General features: G+C 42.4%; 1 protein-coding gene across 1 annotated transcript in view; it reads right to left on the bottom strand.

Annotated features, from left to right (window-relative positions):
* Positions 1 to 24,179, bottom strand: part of GRIK3 (glutamate ionotropic receptor kainate type subunit 3) — a 929,711-nt gene that overhangs the window by 456,376 nt on the left and 449,156 nt on the right. Inside the window, exons 3-4 of the mRNA XM_073615535.1 lie at positions 17,267 to 17,524; positions 10,075 to 10,256 (exon numbers count right to left, since the gene is read on the bottom strand). Of these exons, the coding sequence (XP_073471636.1) occupies positions 10,075 to 10,256; positions 17,267 to 17,524 (440 nt within the window). The remainder of the gene's footprint in view (positions 1 to 10,074; positions 10,257 to 17,266; positions 17,525 to 24,179) is intronic.

The following is a 24,179-nucleotide window of genomic DNA, read 5'->3' as shown; positions in this document are numbered from 1 at the left end:
CCTATCATATCAGGCAGGGAGGTTGAGTCACTGCTTGAAATCATTCAGATGAATGTGTTAATTGGAACCACTGAGGTCTGTAAACACCAGTCTTTTTTCATTTTCTAAAGTTTTATTAAACATCAGCAAAAAAAATATAACATACACTGTTCTGCCATTGTAGGTACAAATAAAAACAGTTTGATGTGTGTATCCATACACAGAATTGCAGACAGAGTAGAACACAACATGAACAAATACTATAGTCAGGCTTTAAATGTAGAGAGATGGATGAGAAATCACAAACCTCAGATAATAGCAAACAGCTCATGGCTATGAATTTATGAGGTCTAGTAGTCGAAGTACATAATCAGCACATGACGTGTTGGGCATAACGGAAATACTATAGAGGAGCACATGGGGGGGAGTGTTGAGAGGAGGAAAAATAAATAAATATACATTAGGCGAGGAAGAGGGGGGAGTCCTGAAAGAGATAAAAAGTAAGAGAGGGAAGGGGAAGGAAGTAAAAAGGAGGGGATGAAGTAGGGAAAGAGAGATATAAGACAATGATGACAGGTAGAATAGGGCTGACCCCCGAATGGGCAACCCCAGCCCGACAAGGCGCAAAAGAGCAACATTCAGACAATGCTTGCTCAACCATGAACTGATGGATTATACCACTACTACTATAGTGAATACTGTGAAATACCACTATAATGGTGTAACCAATCAATGTTAAAAATGCTATAAAGTGCTTTGTGCTCTGTTCCCAGGATGTTTTCTGTGTGTCCACCACGTGAAAAGATGTAATCACTCCGCACTCACCAGATTTTGGTGACTCCACTACTGTATAGTAAGGAAAGTCAGCTAGGCTTGTAGGTCTTTCTAGGGGACCTATCCCACTATGATGTCTTCTGTTGGTTCCCATAAGTCCAGACTCCCTCCTGTTGCAGTCCCAGGGGTCCAAAAGGTTTTTATGCAGGTAGAAAATGAATGGAGAGAAGACACCTCATAGTGTAAAATAATTTTATGTTTGATCTTACAGGCGTTTACAAGGTAAAAAACGATGATATAAAAAGCGCCACTATCTGAAATAAAACAGCCTCTGTGTACTTAGAGATGGACGCTGCCTGTTACCTGGAGTGCGTTCCACTCTCTGGGCCAGAAGCGACACACGGGTGGATCAGCTTGACATGTTTTTTCATCAGCAAGCGATGTTCTCAAAATCAGTCACTTAAATAAACTCCCCAGAGCAAGATGCACTCCTCGAGAAAGACAATCAGGAAGTGACATCCCACTACTTCTTCTTGTGTGTTATTAACCCCCTCCACTATTAAAACCCAATATGTTGCTAAAAGTGCCCCAGTGAGGGCATCTTGTAGTATTTAAGCTAAATAATACCCACTGGATACATAACCTGGGTACTTTCAGTCCTACAGGCCTGAACATTGGCATCAACATCAGTTGTTTTATATCTAATTTTTAAAGTTTAATTTTTCAATGATGTATTATAACTTGTAAAGAATAGATAATCATGAAGTTTTCACTTTGAATATAATATAAAGGAGGGGGGGTTGTCTATGTATTCTCCAATTTAGATGGTAGGGGAACACAGTAAACATATATTAACCACTTCCTTCTCTTCCCCTTCCTTCCTTGCTTCCTTACCTGTATGTCCTTGGGTTTCAGTGGTTATACCGGGATGATGCCTTCACCTACAGGCATTCTTTGCAGCCAGTGATTCTCTTTTTTGCAGAAGTAATCTGAGTGGCTAATTAGTCACTCGATCACTTCTGCAGATCACTTCACTGGCGCCTCTCCCAGGCTCTCCAGTCCCATCTCGGAGGCCGGGAGTGATACAGCTGGCGGCGATGTGTATAGAATAAATCAATAAATTTAAATTTAAAGCGCCCCTGTCTTACCGTACTTATGCGCAAATGTGAACGCATACGTTACTCCTGCACACATATGTGATTGTTTCACACAGGTATTGCTGTGAACATCAGAGTGAGAGAAATAATTCTAGCACCAGTCCTCCAGTGCAACTCTAAACTGGTAACCTGTAAAGGCGTTTAAAGCGTCACCTATGGAGAACTTTAAGCACCATAGTTGGCCGCCATTCCACAGGCAGATGCAATTTTAAATGACATGTTAGGTATCTATTTACTCAGCGTAACATCATCTTTCACATTATACTAAAAAATTGGCTAACTTTAATGTTTTTTTTTGTTTTTTTTTTGTAATTCATGAAACCTTTTTTTCCCAAAAAATTGCGTTTGAAAAACTGCTGCGCAAATACCACGTGACTTTAAAAATTGCAACACCCACCAAAAAATATATGTTTGGGGTTCTAAGTCATTTTCTAGCAAAAAAAAGTAGATTTTTACATGTAGGAGCAAAGTGTCAGAAATGGCCTAGGTACGAAATGGTTAAGTAAAGATGATTAACAATTGGTAAGGTAATTCCATCTCCACCTAGGGGCACCATCACACATATTTCATTAGTACACTTTTCTGTTTAAGTTCACTCCATTTTATTTCATGTAAATAACATATATTTATTTTCATTTTTATTATTTTTTTACTTATTATTTTATTTTTCTATTTTATTTTTCTATTTTATTAATTTTTAATTGTATTTTTTATTTTCATTTGTATTTTCATTTTTATTTTTATTATAATTGTTATTATTTTCATATTCATTTACATTTTTTTTCATATATTTTTTCCATTTTCTTTTTTTTTTTCACTTTCTTTAATTCCATTCCCATTCATGGTTGTAATCACACATTAGATTCACTTATTTTTTTCACTTAAAGTGGGGTTCCACCCAAAAAACAAAAATACCTGTAAAAATTCTAAAAAAAAAAACAAAAAAACATTTGGATATTTTTTTTTTTTTTACTTACCTCTAAATGCCTGTTGCTAGGTGGTCCCTCGTAGTCTGCCTGTTCCTTTGCCTGGGCTGGTGACATCACTTCCCCCCAGGCACAGGAAGGGCTCCGCTCTGCTCCCTCCCTCCTGTCAATCATCTGGGACCCATTATAGGTCCCAGGTAATTGAGCGGCCAATCACGGCGCGCGGCGCCGCTCGCGCATGCGCAGTGGGTGCCAGGCTGTGAAGCCACAGCCCGGCGCCCACAGTTGAAATGCCGGCGCCGACGAGCGGAGGGGGGGGACGAGCGGGGCTTCAATCCCCCGCATCGCTGGACCCAGGGACAGGTAAGTGTCCAATTAAAAGTCAGCAGCTGCAGTATTTGTAGCTGCTGACTTTTAATTTTTTTTTTATTTGACGGCCCCCCTGGGTGGAACTCCTCTTTAACAAGTAGGAACACACACAGTTTATTAACAGCTCACAACATTTCAGTTTTTCAGTAGATATTCCATTATAAGATCACACAACAACAAAAAGGGGCAGCGATTAGCGCAAACACAACAAGAAGCCCTCACTGAGGAACTTTTAGCAACATATCGGGTTTTAATAGCGGAGGGGGTTAATAACACACAAGAAGAACTAGTAGGATGTCACTTACTGATTGTATTTTCTAAACAAGTGAATGATTGGAAAGGGAGGAGTGCATCTCGCTCTGGGGAGTTTATTTGAGTGACTGATACCAAAGAGAGCTTCCTGCTTTTGATAACGTCGCTTGCTGATGATGAAACGCATCGAGATAATGGAAAAAGTGTAGAATCGCGCTAAATAAACACTGATGTACATACGTGTACTTGGTAACTCAGCAATATAGCTAAATATAAATATCACATGCAATGTGAACAAATTATATAAAGTGTTGTGACACCAAAAAATAATTAATACTATAAACAATTGAAAATATAGAGGTGAGTCCAAAAGAATATATTGGCTGTATCACCCATGTGATAAATGAATAAATTAATGTGAAAAGTCCATCAAAAACTGTGCAATCCTTGATAATGTAGGAAATAGTTCTTGATCCACCACCAAAGGATGTAGATTGGCCACTTTCCAGAGACCCATTATCCCCCCACTACAGAGGATCAGGGAGAGCCTGAATAGGAAACTATCCTCCGGACCATATCCAATAAGCCAAAACCTGAGCTTGTTAATGGTGTGGTATCAATTCCAAAACACAGCCACCGGAACATAAATACTTCAGACTGCAACGTATTATCTCCAGCACACAGATGGATGAATACACCATGAAAGATAAAAGGCTCCAATAGTGTATAACCTTTAAAACTTTATTCGATATTAAAACATAATGTTACACTCACATAATCTTGGTAGAATAAAGCGCTTATGCGTCTGGAGTGCCGGCCGGTAAGCTCACAGACTAGCCAGTCCTGCTAGTAACAACAATAGCGATGAGAGGTGACACAAGCTTGTCGCTCCGACCTACGCACGTTTCGCCCCTGGACGACATCACTCTATTACGAAACGCATAGGGTGGAGCGATGCATGGGTGGTACAGCCAATATATGCTTTTGGACTCACCTCTATATTTTCAATTGTTTATAGTATTAATTATTTTTTGGTGTCACAACACTTTTTATAATTTGTTCACATTGCATGTGATATTTATATTTAGATATTTTGCTGAGTTGCCAAGTACACTTATGTACATCAGTGTTTATTTAGCGCAATTTTACACTTTTTCCATTTATATTACACTGTGTTTATGTTGCGCAGGAGAATTGCTGCTTTACAGTTCCCATAATTATTCATTTTCACTTTTTAGGATATTGACATTTATTTTTTACCAGAGCGCAGTTTTTTCCCCCTCTTTTTCTATTTGCGTCAAGATAATGTTTCTGTACATCACTTTTGGCCCAGAGAGTGGAACGTATGCCAGGTAACAGGCAGCATCTATCTCTGAGGGCCGAGGGCCGTTTTCTTTCATATGGTAGCACCTCTTTTTATGATTTTCTATCATCGTTTTTTACCTTGTAAACACCTATAAGAATAAACATAAAAGGATTTTACACTATGAGGGGCTTCTTCTCCATTCATTTTCTACCTTCATAAAAAAGTTTTGGACCCCTGGGATTGCAACAGGAGGGAGTCTGGACATCTGGTGAGTGCAGAGTGATTACATCTTTTCACACACAAAACATTCTGGGAACAGAGCACAAAGCACTTTCTTGCACAGAAATACTTTTTTACACTATGTTTCTATACTTGTCACTTGATAGCATTTTGGAACAATGATTGGTTACACCATTATAGTGGTATATCACAGTATTCACTATGGCAGTTGTGGTATAATTCATCAGTTCATAGTTGTGCAAGCGCTGTCTGAATATTAATTTACACTGGCTTACCTGCAAGGACAGCATAGACAGCGGCTGCCCATAATACCATTAACATATTAGTTGCATACCTAGGCGTGGGTGTTTAAATTTCATTTATATTCAAGTGAGTAACAACCTAAATCCACGACCAGGGCAGTCTTTTTTAACAGAGCAGCTAAGAATAGATGAGTGAATGTGAAAACATGAAAAATTTGAAAAGTCCAACTGGACAATCAAAATGTTGCTATACAGAGCTATTTAATTTGTCTTTAACGACCTGGAGGATGGTATAAACAGTTCCATCTCTGTAATTGCGGACAATATTAAGCTAAGCAGGGTAATAACTTCTCTGCAGGATATGGAAACCTTGCAAGAAGAACTGAATAAATGAATGGGGTGGGCAACTACATGACAAATGAGGTTTAATGTGGAAAAATTTTAAATACGGTAATGCATGTGGGTGACAAAAATATGAATGCAATCTACTTACTGGGGAGAACCTCTGGGGGAATCTAGGATGGAAAGGGACCTGGGGGTCCTAGTAGATGACAGACTCAGCAATGGCATGCAATGTCAAGCAGCTGCAAGCAAAGCAGACAGAATATTGGCATGCATTAAAAAGGGGATTAACTCCAGAGATAAAATGATAATTCTCACACTCTACAAGACTCTGGTCTGGCCGCACCTAGTGTATGCTGTCCAGTTCTGGGCACCAGTCCTCAGGAAGGATGTACTGGAAATGGAGCAAGTACAAAGAAAGGCAACAAAACTAGTAAAGGGACTGGAGGACCTTAGTTATAAGGAAAGGTTACGAGCACTAAACCTATTCTCTCTGGAGAAGAGACGCTTGTGAGGGGATATGATTTCAATGCACAAATACTGTACTGGTGATCCCACAATAGGGATACAACTTTTCCGTGTAAGGGCATTTAATAAGACACGTGGCCATTCATTAACATTAGAAGAAAAGCAGTTTAACCGTAAAACTGCATAGAGGGTTCTTTACTGTAAGAGCAGCAAGGATGTGGAATTCCCTTCCACAGGCGGTGGTTTCAGTGGAGGGGCATTGATAATTTCAAAAAACTATTAGATAAGCACCTAAACGACCGCAACATAAGGGGTTATACAATGTAATACTGACATATAATCACACACATAGGATGGAATTGATGGACTTGTGTCTTTTTTCAACCTCGCCTACTATGTAACTATGGAAAATCATACAACTTATAACTAAATAGTGTAGTACACAATGCCTGGTGCTATAAACAGTCATGGGATTCAGTAATATAGTTCCAATACATTTAAAAAATAAATACTGTATCTACTGCCAAGTAAAGCCTTCTAGGAATGCTAAGTGGACAAGCATATGCCGGTAGCAAAGATATATTGAATTTAGCTATACAAAACATTTCTAAATTACAATCTGTTTTTATTATATACCGTATATACTTGAGTATAAGCCGAGTTTTTCAGCACATTTTTTTGTGCTGAAAATGCCCCCCTCGACTTATACTCGAGTCCCGCTCCTCACTGTGTCCATCTGCAGTCTTATGATCTCCAACGTTGTGACATACAGCCTAGTCGGCCGCCGTGTAGTGTAACAAAGCCCGACCTTCTCCTTGTCCTTGTCAGTGATAGGCTGAACACTGACTCACTGCTGGGGAAACTGAGTCAGTGCTCCATCACCATGGATGAGGATGAGGAGGAGGCAGGGCTTTGCTACACTACACGGCGGCCGACTAGACTGTATGTCACAGCGCCAGCTATCTGGCCAGTAACACACCTCCTGTATTAGCGTGCACCCTCTCTGGATGAATGAACACAGAGGCACCTTTGGACAACGGCTACCACTTTATAAGCAGTTACAGCAACAGCTTTTTATTCCTTTTGGGTTCATGATTTTACACAAATAAATAAAAGCTGATCATTGTAACCACCCCTGTCAGTAGTAAATGGTTTGTCTCAACTCTGTAATTGATATATTCTGCTGGAGAGATTGTTCTTTTGAAAAATGACAGACTTACTGCAGATCACCAGATAAAAATAGAAGAAAGAAAGCCTAAAAAGAAAAACAAAAGGAATGCAGCCATCACATCTAGGAAATGGCAAACTGCAATATGATAAATGTTTGCTTTGTCTTTAATACCACTTTAACTCCTAACATTTCATGGATGGCCATTGAAATTGGTAAAGCACTAATGTATTATAAACAAATTTCACCCTTAAAATACGGATATTGCTTCTTTTTAAATTATATTTGCATCTCATTATGCTGAACACCTCCAGCTTTTTCAGCCACCTTACGTCAGCATGCACTTTCCCCAGTGTTAATTGCACATGATTTCTCTTAATATCTCCTATAAAGAGGCTGTCTATTTTTAGGGTACAAAATAGATGGACAAATAGCAAAGTAAAATCCAAAAATGGGGGCTAATACCCAATACTTGGGAGTTTTTTTATCATATGTTTTAAGCACCGATTCGACTGCCTCCACAGATTTGATTGACTGGAAGTGCTCGTTCCAAGCAGCCTCACAGGCCTCATGAGCTGACGCAGCAGCATCTGATCAGTCTCAAAGTACCCTGTTGGTGTTTGACTATCTGGTTACCCACAGCAGAGGATACGGAAGCACAAGGACTGTTCAGCCAGTGAAGGGAGATGCCTATGTACTACCACAACAAGAGCCAATACCAGGGAGCAGTGAGAGCCTCCAGGCAACGCTTTATGGCTATTCAAACGTTAAGCTTTTAGTGTTGTGTAAATTTTTGGATTACAGGGCTGTCAAGTTTCTAAGGTTTATGCAATTTATGCAATTATGCAATACTGACAGTTATCCCTATAATTGAACTGGCCGATCTGTCATTACGGGGCAAGTATCCTAAGAGCGGAACTCTGTCCTAATGCTGAATAGACATTATATTTCATAGTGCTCTAGTTATCCCAAAGTGTCTTTATACCAGACAGTACATGAATTAATGCCTCGTTTCCACTAACGGTTCACTTTGGAAGGCCTAGAATGGTCCGGCCTATTCAGGTGAGCATTTCCACTGCAAGTGGGATCACCAGGGGCCATACGTGGGTTTAGAAAAAATGCCTAGCATGGCGTCACACGTCCGCCAATCAGTGGAATGTATCGTAGCTCCGCCCTAACCAAACCGTACCATTTTCTATGGCCCCACATCTGACGCAGGACCCAGAATGGTGCAGTTTGGTTGTATGGGCCGCTCTCATAATGGAAACACTCAAAATAGCGGACCGTACCGAACCGAACCATTCCGCTCAGTGGAAACAAGGCATATGTATATCAACTATGGATCATTTGTATTCCTTTATTGATGCCATTGTATTGGAAAAGGTTTGTTTTAAGAAGTTGAAGATTGCAATAAAAGGTAAAATGGGATCATACTATGTGAAGATTTCTTTCTATATCCGAGTACCTGTGGAAGTGTTATGCAGCTCTGACACCTTTTGTGATGCGGATGGCAGCCATTAGAGTATTACAAGGCTAATCAACTAATTTCTGGTAAGTGTAAACCCCTTTCAGGGAGTGTGACGCATGTTTTCTGGATCTTGGTGAACGGTGTATGGGTTATCATTCAAAACTAGGACCACTATCTGTACTCTTGGACTTTCGCCAGTGTTTGTCACATCATCTTTTTCTCATATAATTAACCATATGAATGCCGGTCATAATATGAACTGACAGGAGTGCTGCTTCAGTATTGGATGGTACATTTTATGCACCTGTGGACAGGATACTATTTGGTAATGCTAAAACACTGCCTTACAATTAGGTGCAGTTACTCAGCCTGCTGTGTGAACTCAGATGGCCTTGGGCTGTTTATCATGTCTCTGAGATAGGCAGATCAATGGTCAACTGAACAAACTTTCACAGCAGGCTGACAAAACTGCTGCTAATTTTGAGGCAGTGGCTTAGCGGTGTCCATCTGCAACAGGAAATATTGTTACTGGCATGATCTCCAGGCAAGAAAGGGTACAACAAAATAAAAAACTTGCTTAAGAAAATGAGAAGGCTTCATTCTCCTTTGTGAAGGGCCATCTTCAGATGCTCATGATGCTTTAGATGTTCCATGCAGGGACATGCAGGCAGCCTGTTGAAATCAATGACAGGTGGCCAGCAGCATTGACCTGCAGGGACTTCATGCATATCCCAAACTGTACATCCATGACAGTTCAATGCATGGATCAGAACACAGTTACGCCCCTGCATGGAACACCTGTGCATCCCAGGCAGCTGAAGATAGCCCTTCAATTACTGATCGTAATGTAAATGAGACCTAACACATACAGTACTTAAAAATAGATTTTGCATTCACGTTAAAAGATAAAAAAGCATGTGTAGAAATATATGTGTTATAGCAATTTTTGTACCAAAAGCAGAGTTTACCTTTTGTCTAATTTTTGCAGACCATTAATGTGGCTGACTATTATTACATTTAATTTTAAAACATAGTCATTTACATAGCAAAACTGTTAGATAGTTGTGTTTTTTCACAACATACCTATTAAATGTTAAATCAAAAGAGGCAATGTAAAAAGGGGAAAAAATTAGAGCTGCAAAGCAAAATAATTACCAAACTCTTAGCCTCGTATATTGATTTATCATGTACTGGGTAATAGAAAGAGCAGAGATTAACACTTGCTAAAAGATGATACAGAACATGTGGTGGCATGTGATGAATCCCAATGGACTCTAGGTATAAAAATAATTAAGTACTGTGCAAAAGCAAATTAAGAACATTACTACCTTAATTTTACAGTAATGTCTGGTTATCTGAGTAGAAAATAACATTGGTACCCACCTGCCTGAGAATTTGAGCTGCCATTACATGACTGCAGTCAAAGATAATGCGAAACTCCCTTCCCCTCTTCATTTCTTTTAGGAGTGGCCGAGCATCTTCAGACTCTGGTGGAAGCTGACGTATTTTTAGTCTAATATTGTATCTAGCAGGGGCCATAATAAGCTCTTGCAATCTAATAAGACCTAAAGCAACAAAGAATCAAAATTATACATTTTGTAAAGTCTCTGGTCAATTTTATTCACCTAAAAGCTTTCTTTCATGCATTACATTGAGTTTATTTAAGAAAACCTGTACTGCGACATTTTTATAAAGGCAGCAATTGCTGACCTCCTGTTGAAAATACATGGCTGTCCCATCCTACAATACTTCAAGATGCTCACCAGGGACACCCACACCCAAAAGTTGACCCCCCCCCCCAACACCACCCGCTGCTTCCACCGGGCATCAAGATACTCTCACTGTGCGCCAAGATATGGTAGCTGTATGGTAGCTGTCTTTCTTCTCTCCCTCCTGCAGCCAGCTGCACATGCACACAATAGAAAACAGATGGTGCAACGCTCAAATAAAATAAACAATAAAGGTTCATGAAAAATACAAGCAATCCGAACATTCATGTGTAATGTGACTTCATGCTGGCAACATGGTGACTTTCTGTGATCCCTCCACCAGTATAAAGGATGGCCTCTCACCTTATGGCAGGGACCCTTTAATTATAGAGGGTCATAAAAGTGTTCCCTTACGGGTCATATACGGATGGTGCACGGCAGATTAGATCAGTCAGTAGGGATGAGCCGAACACCCCCCGGTTCGCACCAGAACATGCGAACAGGAAAAAAGTTCGTTCGAACATGCGAACACCGTTAAAGTCTATGGGACACGAACATGAATAATCAAAAGTGCTAATTTTCAAGGCTTATATGCAAGTTATTGTCATAAAAAGTGTTTGGGGACCTGGGTCCTGCCCCAGGGGACATGGATCAATGCAAAAAAAAGTTTTAAAAACGGCCGTTTTTTCAGGAGCAGTGATTTTAATAATGCTTAAAGTCAAACAATAAAAGTGTAATATCCCTTTAAATTTCGTACCTGGGGGGTGTCTATAGTGTGCCTGTAAAGGGGCGCATGTTTCCTGTGTTTAGAACAGTCTGACAGCAAAATGACATTTTGAAGGAAAAAACTCATTTAAAACTACCCGCGGCTATTGCATTGCCGACAATACACATAGAAGTTCATTGATAAAAACGGCATGGGAATTCCCCAAAGGGGAACCCCGAACCAAAATTAAAAAAAAAAAATGATGTGGGGGTCCCCCTAAATTCTATACCAGGCCCTTCAGGTCTGGTATGGATATTAAGGGGAACCCCGGCCAAAATTTAAAAAAAAAATGACGTGGGGTTCCCCCTAAATTCCATACCAGACCCTTCAGGTCTGGTATGGATTTTAAGGGGAACCCCGCGCCAAAAAAAAAAAAAAAACGGCGTGGGGTCCCCCCAATAATCCATACCAGACCCTTATCCGAGCACGCAACCTGGCAGGCCGCAGGAAAAGAGGGGGGGACGAGAGTGCGGCCCCCCCTCCCTCCTGAACCATACCAGGCCACATGCCCTCAACATTGGGAGGGTGCTTTGGGGTAGCCCCCCAAAACACCTTGTCCCCATGTTGATGAGGACAAGGGCCTCATCCCCACAACCCTGGCCGGTGGTTGTGGGGGTCTGCGGGCGGGGGGCTTATCGGAATCTGGAAGCCCCCTTTAACAAGGTGACCCCCAGATCCCGGCCCCCCCCCCTGTGTGAAATGGTAAGGGGGTACATAAGTACCCCTACCATTTCACGAAAAAAGTGTCAAAAATGTTAAAAATGACAAGAGACAGTTTTTGACAATTCCTTTATTTAAATGCTTCTTCTTTCTTCTATCTTGCTTCATCTTCTGGTTCTTCTGGCTCTTCTGGTTCTTCTGGTTCTTCCTCCGGCGTTCTCGTCCAGCATCTCCTCCGCGGCGTCTTCTGTCTTCTTCTCCTCGGGCCGCTCCGCACCCATGGCATGGGGGGGAGGCTCCCGCTCTTCTCTTCTTCTTTTCTTCTTTTCTTCTTTTCTTCTCTTCTTCTCTTCTTCTTCATTTTCTTCTCCGGGCCGCTCCGCAATCCATGCTGGCATGGAGGGAGGCTCCCGCTGTGTGACGGCGCTCCTCGTCTGACAGTTCTTAAATAACGGAGGGGGGCGGGGCCACCCGGTGACCCCGCCCCCCTCTGACGCACGGTGACTTAACGGGACTTCCCTGTGACGTCACGGGGAATGCCACAGGGAAGTCCCGTCAAGTCACCGTGCGTCAGAGGGGGGCGGGGTCACCGGGTGGCCCCGCCCCCCGTTATTTAAGAACTGTCAGACGAGGAGCGCCGTCACACAGCGGGAGCCTCCCTCCATGCCAGCATGGATTGCGGAGCGGCCCGGAGAAGAAAATGAAGAAGAAGAGAAGAAGAGAAGAAAAGAAGAAAAGAAGAAAAGAAGAAGAGAAGAAGAGAAGAGCGGGAGCCTCCCCCCCATGCCATGGGTGCGGAGCGGCCCGAGGAGAAGAAGACAGAAGACGCCGCGGAGGAGATGCTGGACGAGAACGCCGGAGGAAGAACCAGAAGAACCAGAAGAGCCAGAAGAACCAGAAGATGAAGCAAGATAGAAGAAAGAAGAAGCATTTAAATAAAGGAATTGTCAAAAACTGTCTCTTGTCATTTTTAACATTTTTGACACTTTTTTCGTGAAATGGTAGGGGTACTTATGTACCCCCTTACCATTTCACACAGGGGGGGGGCCGGGATCTGGGGGTCACCTTGTTAAAGGGGGCTTCCAGATTCCGATAAGCCCCCCGCCCGCAGACCCCCACAACCACCGGCCAGGGTTGTGGGGATGAGGCCCTTGTCCTCATCAACATGGGGACAAGGTGTTTTGGGGGGCTACCCCAAAGCACCCTCCCAATGTTGAGGGCATGTGGCCTGGTACGGTTCAGGAGGGAGGGGGGGCCGCACTCTTGTCCCCCCCTCTTTTCCTGCGGCCTGCCAGGTTGCGTGCTCGGATAAGGGTCTGGTATGGATTTTTGGGGGGACCCCACGCCGTTTTTTTTTTTTTTTTGGCGCGGGGTTCCCCTTAAAATCCATACCAGACCTGAAGGGTCTGGTATGGAATTTAGGGGGAACCCCACGTCATTTTTTTTTTTTAATTTTGGCCGGGGTTCCCCTTAATATCCATACCAGACCTGAAGGGCCTGGTATGGAATTTAGGGGGACCCCCACGTCATTTTTTTTTTTTAATTTTGGTTCGGGGTTCCCCTTTGGGGAACTCCCATGCCGTTTTTATCAATGAACTTCTATGTGTATTGTCGGCAATGCAATAGCCGCGGGTAGTTTTAAATGAGTTTTTTCCTTCAAAATGTCATTTTGCTGTCAGACTGTTCTAAACACAGGAAACATGCGCCCCTTTACAGGCACACTATAGACACCCCCCAGGTACGAAATTTAAAGGGATATTACACTTTTATTGATTGACTTTAAGTATTATTAAAATCACTGCTCCTGAAAAAACGGCCGTTTTTAAAACTTTTTTTTGCATTGATCCATGTCCCCTGGGGCAGGACCCAGGTCCCCAAACACTTTTTATGACAATAACTTGCATATTAGCCTTTAAAATTAGCACTTTTGATTTCTCCCATAGACTTTTAAAGGGTGTTCCGCGGCATTCGAATTTGCCGCGAACACCCCAAATTGTTCGCTGTTCGGTGAACTTGCGAATAGCCAATGTTCGAGTCGAACATGAGTTCGACTCGAACTCGAAGCTCATCCCTATCAGTCAGACAGCAGGACAAAGGCAAGCCAATGGCAGCATGAAGAGCTCTCTATAGAAAATCTGCTGCTCATTGAAGGTGAAGAATGCTCCGGTTGATCTCCACGTGAAGAGTGCAGGGGAGAGGTTAGGAGGAGGAATGTTCAGATACACAGCAAGGAGGGGAAAAGTAAGAAGGCCCACCTGAATCCACCATTCCTTCATCCTGCGCTCAACTTCCCATCATACTGCCAAGACCAACTCCAGCATGCTGGAGCTCTGAACATTCCTCCTCCTAACGTCACCCCTGCACTCTTCTCATGGAGATCAACTGGAGCATTCTTCACCTTTAATGAGCAGCAGATTTTCTATAGAGAGCTCTTCATGCTGCCATTGGCTTGCCTTTGTCTTGCTCTCTGACTGATCTAATCTGCCGTGCACCATCCGTATATGACCCGTAAGGGAACGCTTTTATGACCCTCTATAATTAAAGGGTCCCTGCCATAAGGTGAGAGGCCATCCTTTATACTGGTGGAGGGATCACAGAAAGTCACCATGTTGCCAGCATGAAGTCACATTACATATGAATGTTCGGATTGCTTGTATTTTTCATGAACCTTTATTGTTTATTTTATTTGAGCGCTGCACCATCTGTTTTCTATTGTTGCTTGGGGATTTGATTTTTGACCCTGGTGTTCAGCTACTGTGTTCTTTTTACATATTTGCACTGATTTGTTTTTCTTTTTGATGCACATTCACACAAGGTGGGGCAGAGAGGCCAAACTTTGAGTTGCCAGGTGAAAGTGGTGGGTCTGTACAAGAGGAAACCGAGGGCCTGGCCTGCCCTGGCCTGCACCCAGCCTGGCCTGCACCCAGGCTGGGCTGCACCCAGCCTGGGTGCAGGCCAGGTCCTCTGAGTTTCCTCTTTTACAGGCCCACCACTTTCACCTGGCAACTCAGAGTGTGGCCTCTCTTCCCCCACCTTGTGTGTATGTGCACAGCTGACCAGGGTGGTGAGGGAGGGATTGTACTGGGCTGGGCAGGGGGCTGAGCAGAGAGTGTGCCACTGGGGATGTCACACCTTTCTTTTATATATTATTAAACAGCACTTGATTACCTCTCTCAGGGCCAGGCTGCAATGATGTGCAGGTGCAGGATATTGGTGTTTTATAGTAAGAAGACAGAAGAATTCTGAGTTGCTTGGGTATCTGTCATTTTTTAAATTTTCTTAACTAGCTCTTGCATTATTATCTATGCCTATATATGTTAAAACAGATGGTAGGATGAGCTAAAATATTGTAGAAGACATAATTATTTTGTTTCGACCATTCTGACATGGTCTAAAAATGTTCCTATCAAAAATGTAAAACCTCATTAGTCGGTGGTATAATGGAGAAGGAGCTCTTTGCAGCATACTGTATACGCGTGCATTACTACAGGTATAAATGAGAATTATTACAATATAGCATCCACACATAACCCTTAATGAGAATGGGGTTTGGCTCAGGTAGAGTTTTGTCCGACATGTATTATATTTGCATTGCCATGAAACATTTTTTATCTCAAGGTCACAATCAGAAATCACAGAGCCCATGACTACTTGATATCCCATGCCTCTTACTAACTACTACATGCTATTGCAAGGGGATAGATTTTGTTACATATTTGCATATATAAAAAAATTGCCAGCTTTATGAATTTAAAATTGTATTTTCAAGTATGTTCATCTCTGATTTTTAAATATTTTCTATTAAACTTTTAATTGCACTTCTGATAAAAAAAATCCTAACAATGATGGGGTTTAAAAGTTATTAGAATCTCTTTCTAGTTATCTAAAGCCAGAATACTTAATACATTGTCTACCTAAGACCCAACATTAGAGTTTATTTGCTCTCTGAAATCTTCCTATGGACTTAAGCCTAGTATACCTAGTATACACTAGTAGTTTTTTTTTTTTCATTTAACCCAGCAGGGCTGAACGAAAAAAAACTGACAGCTAAGGTGGAGCCGATGTACTAACTATCCGATGTTAGTACAGTGGTCACCCTTGCTGTTCTATTGTATTCTGACGAAGGGGGCATGCCTTTACTTGCACTTAAATGCTCTCCTGTCCATCAGCATATACTCACTTTTCCTCTCCACTACTCTCTCCAACTGCCAGGACAGAAAATACGAAAATAGGCGGTACCTTCTGGTGTGGGGAAGCGCATGACTCTCTCTCACTTTCAGTCATGTGACAGGCTTTGGTGATTGTGTGAGTGTTGTCATATATGGATGGGGAGAGAGGCCACAGCCCTGTTTCTAGGAAATTACAGGGCCTCTTTTTTCACTTTCACAGAGCAATAGGGGAATGAATCAGAAGTGAGTATGTGCTGCTTTTGACAGCAGCATTAAAATGGGAAAAACACAGGTTCATTTTAAGGGACTAACAGTATTATGAAAATTAATAGTGGATGCAGAAAGAGGAAAGATAGGGCACTTCTGTCAAGGATTATCTTTCAGCGGACTGTACCAAAAGACCTTCACATCAATATTAGCATCAAACATCAAGGCTAAAGTGTTGAAGACTGGTAGGCACTTGCAGCAGCACTTCAGGAGGAGGAAGCAACTCTAGTATGGATAAAAGGAAAAACAGAAGACACGTCTAAGTGCAGCATTTAAAAGTATTTAGTCATAAAAAAGGGTTAAAACACTTACAAGATAGTTGATAACACAGGTATCTCAACCAGCATGATGAATTTCCTGCCCCGTCCTTTGCCTCTAGGGGGAGAGCCAACCAGCAGCTGTGACAGAAGAGAAACGAACGTGTAGACCAGTACCGGTATGGCTGGTATCAGCCATGGCTGGAGGGTCACAAGCATACAGGCACAAAGGAGGGTCACAAGCATACATACGCGTTTTGGAGCATGCGCAGTTCGCTCCTTCATCAGTCAACTGATGAAGGAGCGAACTGCGCATGCTCCGAAGCGTGTTACCGCTTCTGCTTGATGCCACTTTCGGTCTATGAATTCCAGCATGATTTCTGGAAGCCGAACGGCCATCTTGCCTCCTCGCTTCTCCCTCTCCTGTCACAGCTGCAGGTTGGCTCTCCCCCCTAGAGGCGAAGGATGGAGTAGGATATTCATCATTGCTGGTTGAGATGCCTGTTTTATCAACTATCTTGTAAGTGCTTTTAACCGCTTTTTATGAATAAATACTCTTAAATGCTACACTTAGAAGCGCCTTCTGTTTTTCCTTGAAAATAAATAGCGACTGTTGCAGTTGAAAACACAATACTATAGTACTATAGTAGTGTACAATCTAGACACAAAATATATATATATATATTGTAGTGTTCTTAGGTGTTACAAGTAAAAAATAGTAAATTGAATTAAAAAAAGCTACTATACCTGTGCTGTCATCATAAACTACTGTAGCCGACCTCCACTTTAAAAACTGTACAAGATCCAAGATTGCATGGCTTAGAGAAGCATAGTCTGGATACAAGTTTACATAGAAGCTGTCTCTGTTATCTAAAGGATGGTGCTTCCATCGGACCTGTATATGCGGTACTTCCAATGCATTGCAAATAGACTGGACAGCGTTGGAGGATGAACTGTGGGATGGTCCAAAAATAGCAACCACTCCTAGGGCCAGCTGGTCACAAGCTGCAACAAAAGAAATAGTCACTAATTTCAATATTATAAAGTTAAATACCAGTAGTTTAAACCCTTGGCAAAAGTTTTTATGAACACATTTGTTTGTCTGAGCTGAGATCTGATAAGGCTTGGCACAGATAACTAATATAATCAGATAATCAGATATCTGAATCCTAATATATATAACAACACAATATATATATATATATATATAAAATACTGTAATGGCTGGCACAATATATGGTATGGAATCATGGCAGAGACCTGCTTATTTTCAGTCTTCTAGCCAAGGAGGTGTGATCTTGTATGGCTTGGGTTTATATGTTTGGGGTGGGGGATGATGGGAGGGGATCAACCACGCTAGTCTTTTTGTACATTCAAAAAAGCAAAATAAAAATCTGGTCAGTATACAGAACATAGAAATGCAATTATTTTAGTAAATATAAACTGCTAAATATCTTTTCTCATCAGCAGCATATAGCAGTCTTGTGGCTTTTATCAGTGTCTGGTTAAACCACGTAGAAGGAGTTTTCATTCTACTCTGACTGTCCTATGAGACTGCAGGACCCCTGACCCTCTGTCTGGACAGTGCTGATTGGCCCTGTGCTGATCACATGCACCTTCCCAAAAAGAAAAGCGATAAACACCAAACTGAGCATGTGCAGAGTGACTCCAAAGGTTCTGTTTTATCAGGAGATAGATTGGGGACAGTGGGGGAAGGGGTAGAACAGAGAAGACAGGATCAAACAGCCTTTTTACACAATGCAGAGGATGTGAAACCCCTTAGGTTTCACAGTGAGTATAACAAGCATGCTTTATTGCATACACAGACTAATTTTACTGTTGTGGGTTTAGTAACACAAGTGCACAATTAGAGGTGAGCTTATATCATTGAGTGCCTACCTTAAAAAAAACAAAATGCACTCAACAAACTTATAGCCAGAGTTCCAAACTTTAATGCCCTGTACACACGGTCGGATTTTCCGATAGAAAATGTCCGATCGGAGCTTGTTGTCGGACATTCCGACCGTGTGTGGGCTCCATCGGACATTTTCCATCGGATTTTCCGACACACAAAGTTTGAGAGCAGGCTATAAAATTTTCCGACAACAAAATTTGATCGCGTCAATTCCGCGAAGAATGAAGTAGTTTTGCTGCTTATATTCACACAGACTTCTCATAAACTTCTTTCTTTATTATTTATTGGGATTCCCTCAATATATTTTGATTTGTCACATCTGACCAATTTTTTTTTGGTTTGTTTTTAATTGTAATAAATTTTTTTCAAGGCTGTTTTTTGTTAAAATTTTTTTGGCTTTTTGATAAAGAATTTTTTCGTGTGTGTTTTGTGTGTCAATTTACCACAACACAATTATTATCTTGTATTATTTAATCTCAATGAGATTGTTTGGTGTTGGTGTCTTTTGTTAATTTCACATTGTATTTTGAAATGTACCTGCCTCCTCCCCAACAAACTGTTTTTTTTAAGGAAAACACACATAGGTGAGTATAATTGAACCAAAAATGCCTTTGTTAAGGGCTCACAACCAAACAAATAGGGAGGCAATGCTGGAGAAACAGCAGAAATTGGTGAAGCCTTTGGCCCCCAGGGCACACATCAACTATTTTACTGCCAAATTGGTGGCCTGAGGAGTCCATATCTAAGGGAGTGCAGTCTGGTCCAGAAGTCCCAGAGATCCTGAAAGCAGCAGATGACATCTATGTCCCCAGGCTGTGGTACTACAAGGGGCTGCATCTTTTGCTAGACTGGACTGAACCCAGAGTCATCACTCTCTGGTCTTCCTTCCATGCTTCCTTCCACGCTGTGGCTCTGGTGGTGGAGTTGTGGCAGCAGGAGGAGGAGGAGGAGGATGGTCCAACTCAATCACGTCGGTCTTGGGTGTGATTTCGCCACTCACCCCCTTAGTTAGGACTTTATAAATATGTTGCTCACACATGAGGCATTGACCCTCCTGCATGCACTTCAGTTTGGTGGCAGCCATGCAGGCAAAGGCCTGTTCAGGAGTAGGTATGGCTCTGAGGGACGCAGAAGCCTCCTGAATGATCCTGAGTGCTGAATCCTGCATGTGAGTCGCCTTCCTCGCTCTTTTGTATGGAAGGCGGAGGGGGGGAACCTGCAATTCGGTCAGGCTGCGACTGGTCCCAGGCTTCTCCTGGCTGACACTTAGCCCCGCCTCCTCCTGGATGCCACTAACCCCCGCCTCCTCCTGACTGCAACTTAGCCCCGGCTCCTCCTGGCTGCCACATTCCACAGCCTCCTCCTGGCTGAGGTCTTCCTGTGTATGAAAAAGGGACATAGTTTTAGTTTTTTATTCATCAATCACACAATTTTCATCTCATGACTGTTGCAAATTGAATGTTAACAAATATAACAGACTATCATTCTGAGCCCAGCATTTTTCATTCTTGTCCCAATTATTTTTGCCCACTACTGTCTATTGATATGTAAAACACTTTATTAAATCAGCAATTAGTGATCAATAATGACATCTAGTAAAGATCATTTATTTATTGACCAGAAATCTGTAGAACAATGCTATACCTGACTCCAGCTGGGCTCCTCCACTTCTTCCTGGCTGGAAGGCCCAGGTTGGACATTGGAAGCCTCAGCTGGGGTGGAAGATAGGGTGGAAGGAAGAGTGGAGAGGGATTCCCTGACTTCAGTGTGGTCTGACAGAATTCGCAGTCTCTCATAATACCACAGCCTGGGAACATAAATGTCATCTGCTCCAGCTCCTGATCTCTGGGAATCTGTGACCTTCTTGCGCTCCCTAAGATAAGTGCTCCTCAGGCCACCAATTTTGGCTTTTAAATAGGGGATGGTTGCCGTGGGGACCACTGGCGTCACCAACTCCAGCATTTTCTCCAGCGCTGCCTGCCTCTTTTGTTTATGGTTATAATGCGGGTGTTTCACCTGCCAAAGACAGGGCAGCTCCCTGTACTTGTCTATGAACAGGGGGAGGAAGTTGTGGTCATTGAAGCCATCCATTTTATCTGCAAGACACAACACGAGACAAACCCTAATGTCAGGCAAAACTCTCCTAATCTTGTCCCAATATAGGCCTCAATCTAGAAGCAGTATAGGCCCAAGTTTAGATCTTACCTTCGTTATCACGATCGGCGCCTCCTATACTCCTTCCTCCGCTCACAGATCGTACGTACTACGCATGCATGTTATGCTTTACACACACTGCGCATGCATGTAACTACGCCCGTCCCTGACGTTCTTTCTAGTCTATTCCCCGCCGCTTTTCATTCGGCGCAGTGGGGGAAGAGCACATGGCGGAGACACAGCAGGTGCGTGCTAATTACAGCAACGAGGAGGAGGAGGAGACAAGCCTGGAGCCTGAAACGTCTGGATCCAGAAGGAGAAGATTTAAGGCATCAAATATGTCCTTTGGAGAGATGTTGGAGATGGTCGACATCCTGAAGAGGGTCGACTATGATGGAAAGTATGGACCTTACCCCAACCCCAATGTCCGAAAGGCCAAGATTATGGTGAAAGTGGTCATGAGCCTGCACCGAAATTTTGGGGTATGACGATCGAAAGATCAGCTCAGGAAACGGTGGTCGGACCTAAAATTAAGAGAACACGAGCAGTACAGAAAGATCCGGAGAGTGCTGCAAAAAAGTAAGTAGTTGTGCTGTGTTCCGATGTTTTTTGTGTTTATTACGTTCATGCTGCTCAATGTGTTTTTCTTAACTGTTGTACAGTTTAAAATGGCAACTTTCATGTTCATTGGCACATTATTCGTTCGTATCAAACATTTTTCTTTCAGCCTATAAAACACCATTGTTTTGGCCATATGCATTTGACCACATTTTTTTAGGGCCTACTTGTCTGAAAATATTTGGTTGTGTAGATGGGTTTGTTACTAGAATGAAATGAAAACTAGATTCTGTGTAAGGAGAGGACACCCAGCAGCTGTTTACACATCTGGATGCTGGAGCACTAGTGTGGGACACAATAACACCCTTTTTATTAGGGGGTCCCACACAGGTGCTCCAGTGTATACTATAGGGGTGTCTCCATCTGTGAAGCTTGTACAAGACAGGTAAAGTATTGAAGCTTGACAAAGGACACTGAAAATTCTACATCTTGGAACTCTGCCAAAATAGACAATTGTACCCCACTTCCAAGCAATGTTTCATATTTATAGTTCTTCCCTCAAATATCTGTGTGCTAAGTATACCATTTTTTGTTTTACATAGGGGAGAAAAGACTCGGAGGACACCCCTCATCCGAGGAGACCAGAGACCCCCCACCTCTGGAAGAAGGGGAAATCACACAAAGACAAGAAGAGGAGGAGGAGGAAGAAGACGTGGTGGAAATTGGCACCACAACAGGTGAGTGTCTGCGACCACAGGCTCAGGTAAGAGATGGATGCCGCCATATTTATAATACATGTTTTTTTTTTGGTTTCTCTCTTTTTAGGTGATCGTGATGTTGTGGATCCAGGGCATTTCACCTCGGAAAGTGCACAGATCCTGATCAGGGAGATCATGGGGTGTAATGTTGCATTGGAAAACATCAAGAAAAACATCAAAGATGTTATTCAAAAAAATAAGAACATCATTGATGTTTTGGGGAGAGTTTAAAACCCCTCCAAAGCCCTTTCTTTTATGGTGTGCTACAATTTTTAACTGTTTTGAAGAATTGTAGAAAAGCCAAATTTTGAAGATGCACACAGTGTGTCAACATGTGCTATCTGCCATCACGGGAGATCAATGGACACGTTTTGGGGGTGCAACCCCTTCCTCAATAATAAAGTAGCTGAGAGGAAGGGGTTGCTCCCCCAAAACACGTCCCTTGATCCCCCGTGATGGCAGATAGCAGATGTTGACATTTGTACATTTGTGTGCATCTTCAAAATTTGGCTTTTCATCTGAATGCAATATCAAACTCAGTTCCTAAATACTCATGTCTGATATTGCCTTCAAGTTCTACCTAATGTGAACTTTGTAAGTTCAAGATTTGTGTCTTTCTTGTTGGTTTGAAACATGCCTATTTTATCTTAAATGGACATTTCTACTTTTTCTAATGCCACCCCAAAAATTGTTATACAACAAACATGTTGGTTTGTTTTAAAAACTTTTTCTAAATGCACATGTGATTGTGTGGATTATTGTCTCAACGCTACAACACTTTTGTGGTGCTTCAATTGCTGCTTTCTGTGACAATGGGGGTTATTTCATAAGGCAAATCCCCTTTGCACTACAAGTGCAGTTTCAGTGCAGTTTCAAGTGCACTTGTAGTGCAAAGTGGATTTGCCTTTAGTAAATAACACCCAACAGTGCTTTGTATAAGGTTACACAATCACGCCATTTTCAGGACTCACCACATTTCTGTCAGGGTCAGCTAAAACAAACACAAGCAGTAAATGTCACCAAAGATTTTCTTTTTTTTGTTTATTTGATAAAGGTTTCACACATTGTCTGGCATATTGATAGCCCCCTACCCACAAAGAACTCAAGGTATCTTAGCTGGACATCACGGGCACTCAGGGAGGGCAAGCCAGGACGGGCACTTTCAAGCACCGTCAGGGTTGATTCATGTTGAATTCCGGCCTCAGGCCCAACTGAGCCAGCATAGTTTGCAGAATGTTTCCGTAAAAAGTTGTGTAGAACACAGCACGCCAGGATAATTTGATTCAGTTTGTACTCCACCATATGTATGGGTGTAAGAAATAGGCGGAACCGGCTGGCCATGATTCCAAATGTGTTTTCCACCACTCTTCTGGCTCTGGCCAGCCGGTAATTAAAAACGCTCTGGTCCGGGGTGAGGGTCCTCATAGGAAATGGCTGCATAAGATGGTCCCCCAGCACAAAAGCTTCATCAGCAATGAAGACGAATGGGAGCCCTTCCACATTGTCTTCTGGAGGTGGCAAGTCCAAGCTGCCATTCTGGAGACGCCTGTAAAACTCTGTCTGGGCGATGACTCCACCATCGGACATCCGGCCATTCTTCCCCACGTCCACATACAGGAACTCGTAATTAGCCGACACCACCGCCAACATCACAATACTATTGAACCCCTTATAATTATAATAGTACGACCCCGAGTTGGGTGGTGGGACAATGTGGACGTGTTTCCCATCAACTGCCCCTCCGCAGTTAGGAAAGTCCCACCTCTGGGCAAAGTGGGAGGCCACAGTCTGTCATTCCTGTGGCGTAGAAGGAAACTGTTGAGGAAAACCAAAAAAAAATTAGTAATTTTGCACATAAACAGGGAAAGCTGATTAGACACAAACATTCTTGGCCAACATCAAGATAACATTTATTAATGGGAATTTTTAAACACCAAAGTATAAGGTACACCTATCATATTCCCCCTCCCCCCCACTCTCCTGGGCCCTTTCTAACATTATAGGGGGGGAGCTCTTGGACAGGTAACCCTTTCCACTTCATTGAGATATGAATGCCTAAATAATGGGTATTACTTTGAACAGCCACTCCTTAGTTACACTATTGACAGCCCACTGGACAGGTAAGAAGTGTCATAATACAAAGATATAAATACACACTGTACACATTTGAGCACATTTGGACATTCTGCTATTACCTATCAAGATAATAATAGGATGAAAAAACTTTAAACATTACCATTTGAAAGTATACAGGCAGGCCCTTGCACTACATGCT

This window comes from Aquarana catesbeiana, linkage group LG02 (genome assembly GCF_042186555.1).
Source record: "Aquarana catesbeiana isolate 2022-GZ linkage group LG02, ASM4218655v1, whole genome shotgun sequence".
NCBI lineage: Eukaryota > Metazoa > Chordata > Amphibia > Anura > Ranidae > Aquarana > Aquarana catesbeiana.
Note: the sequence above shows the minus strand (reverse complement) of the source record. Positions and strands in the feature narration are given on the sequence as shown.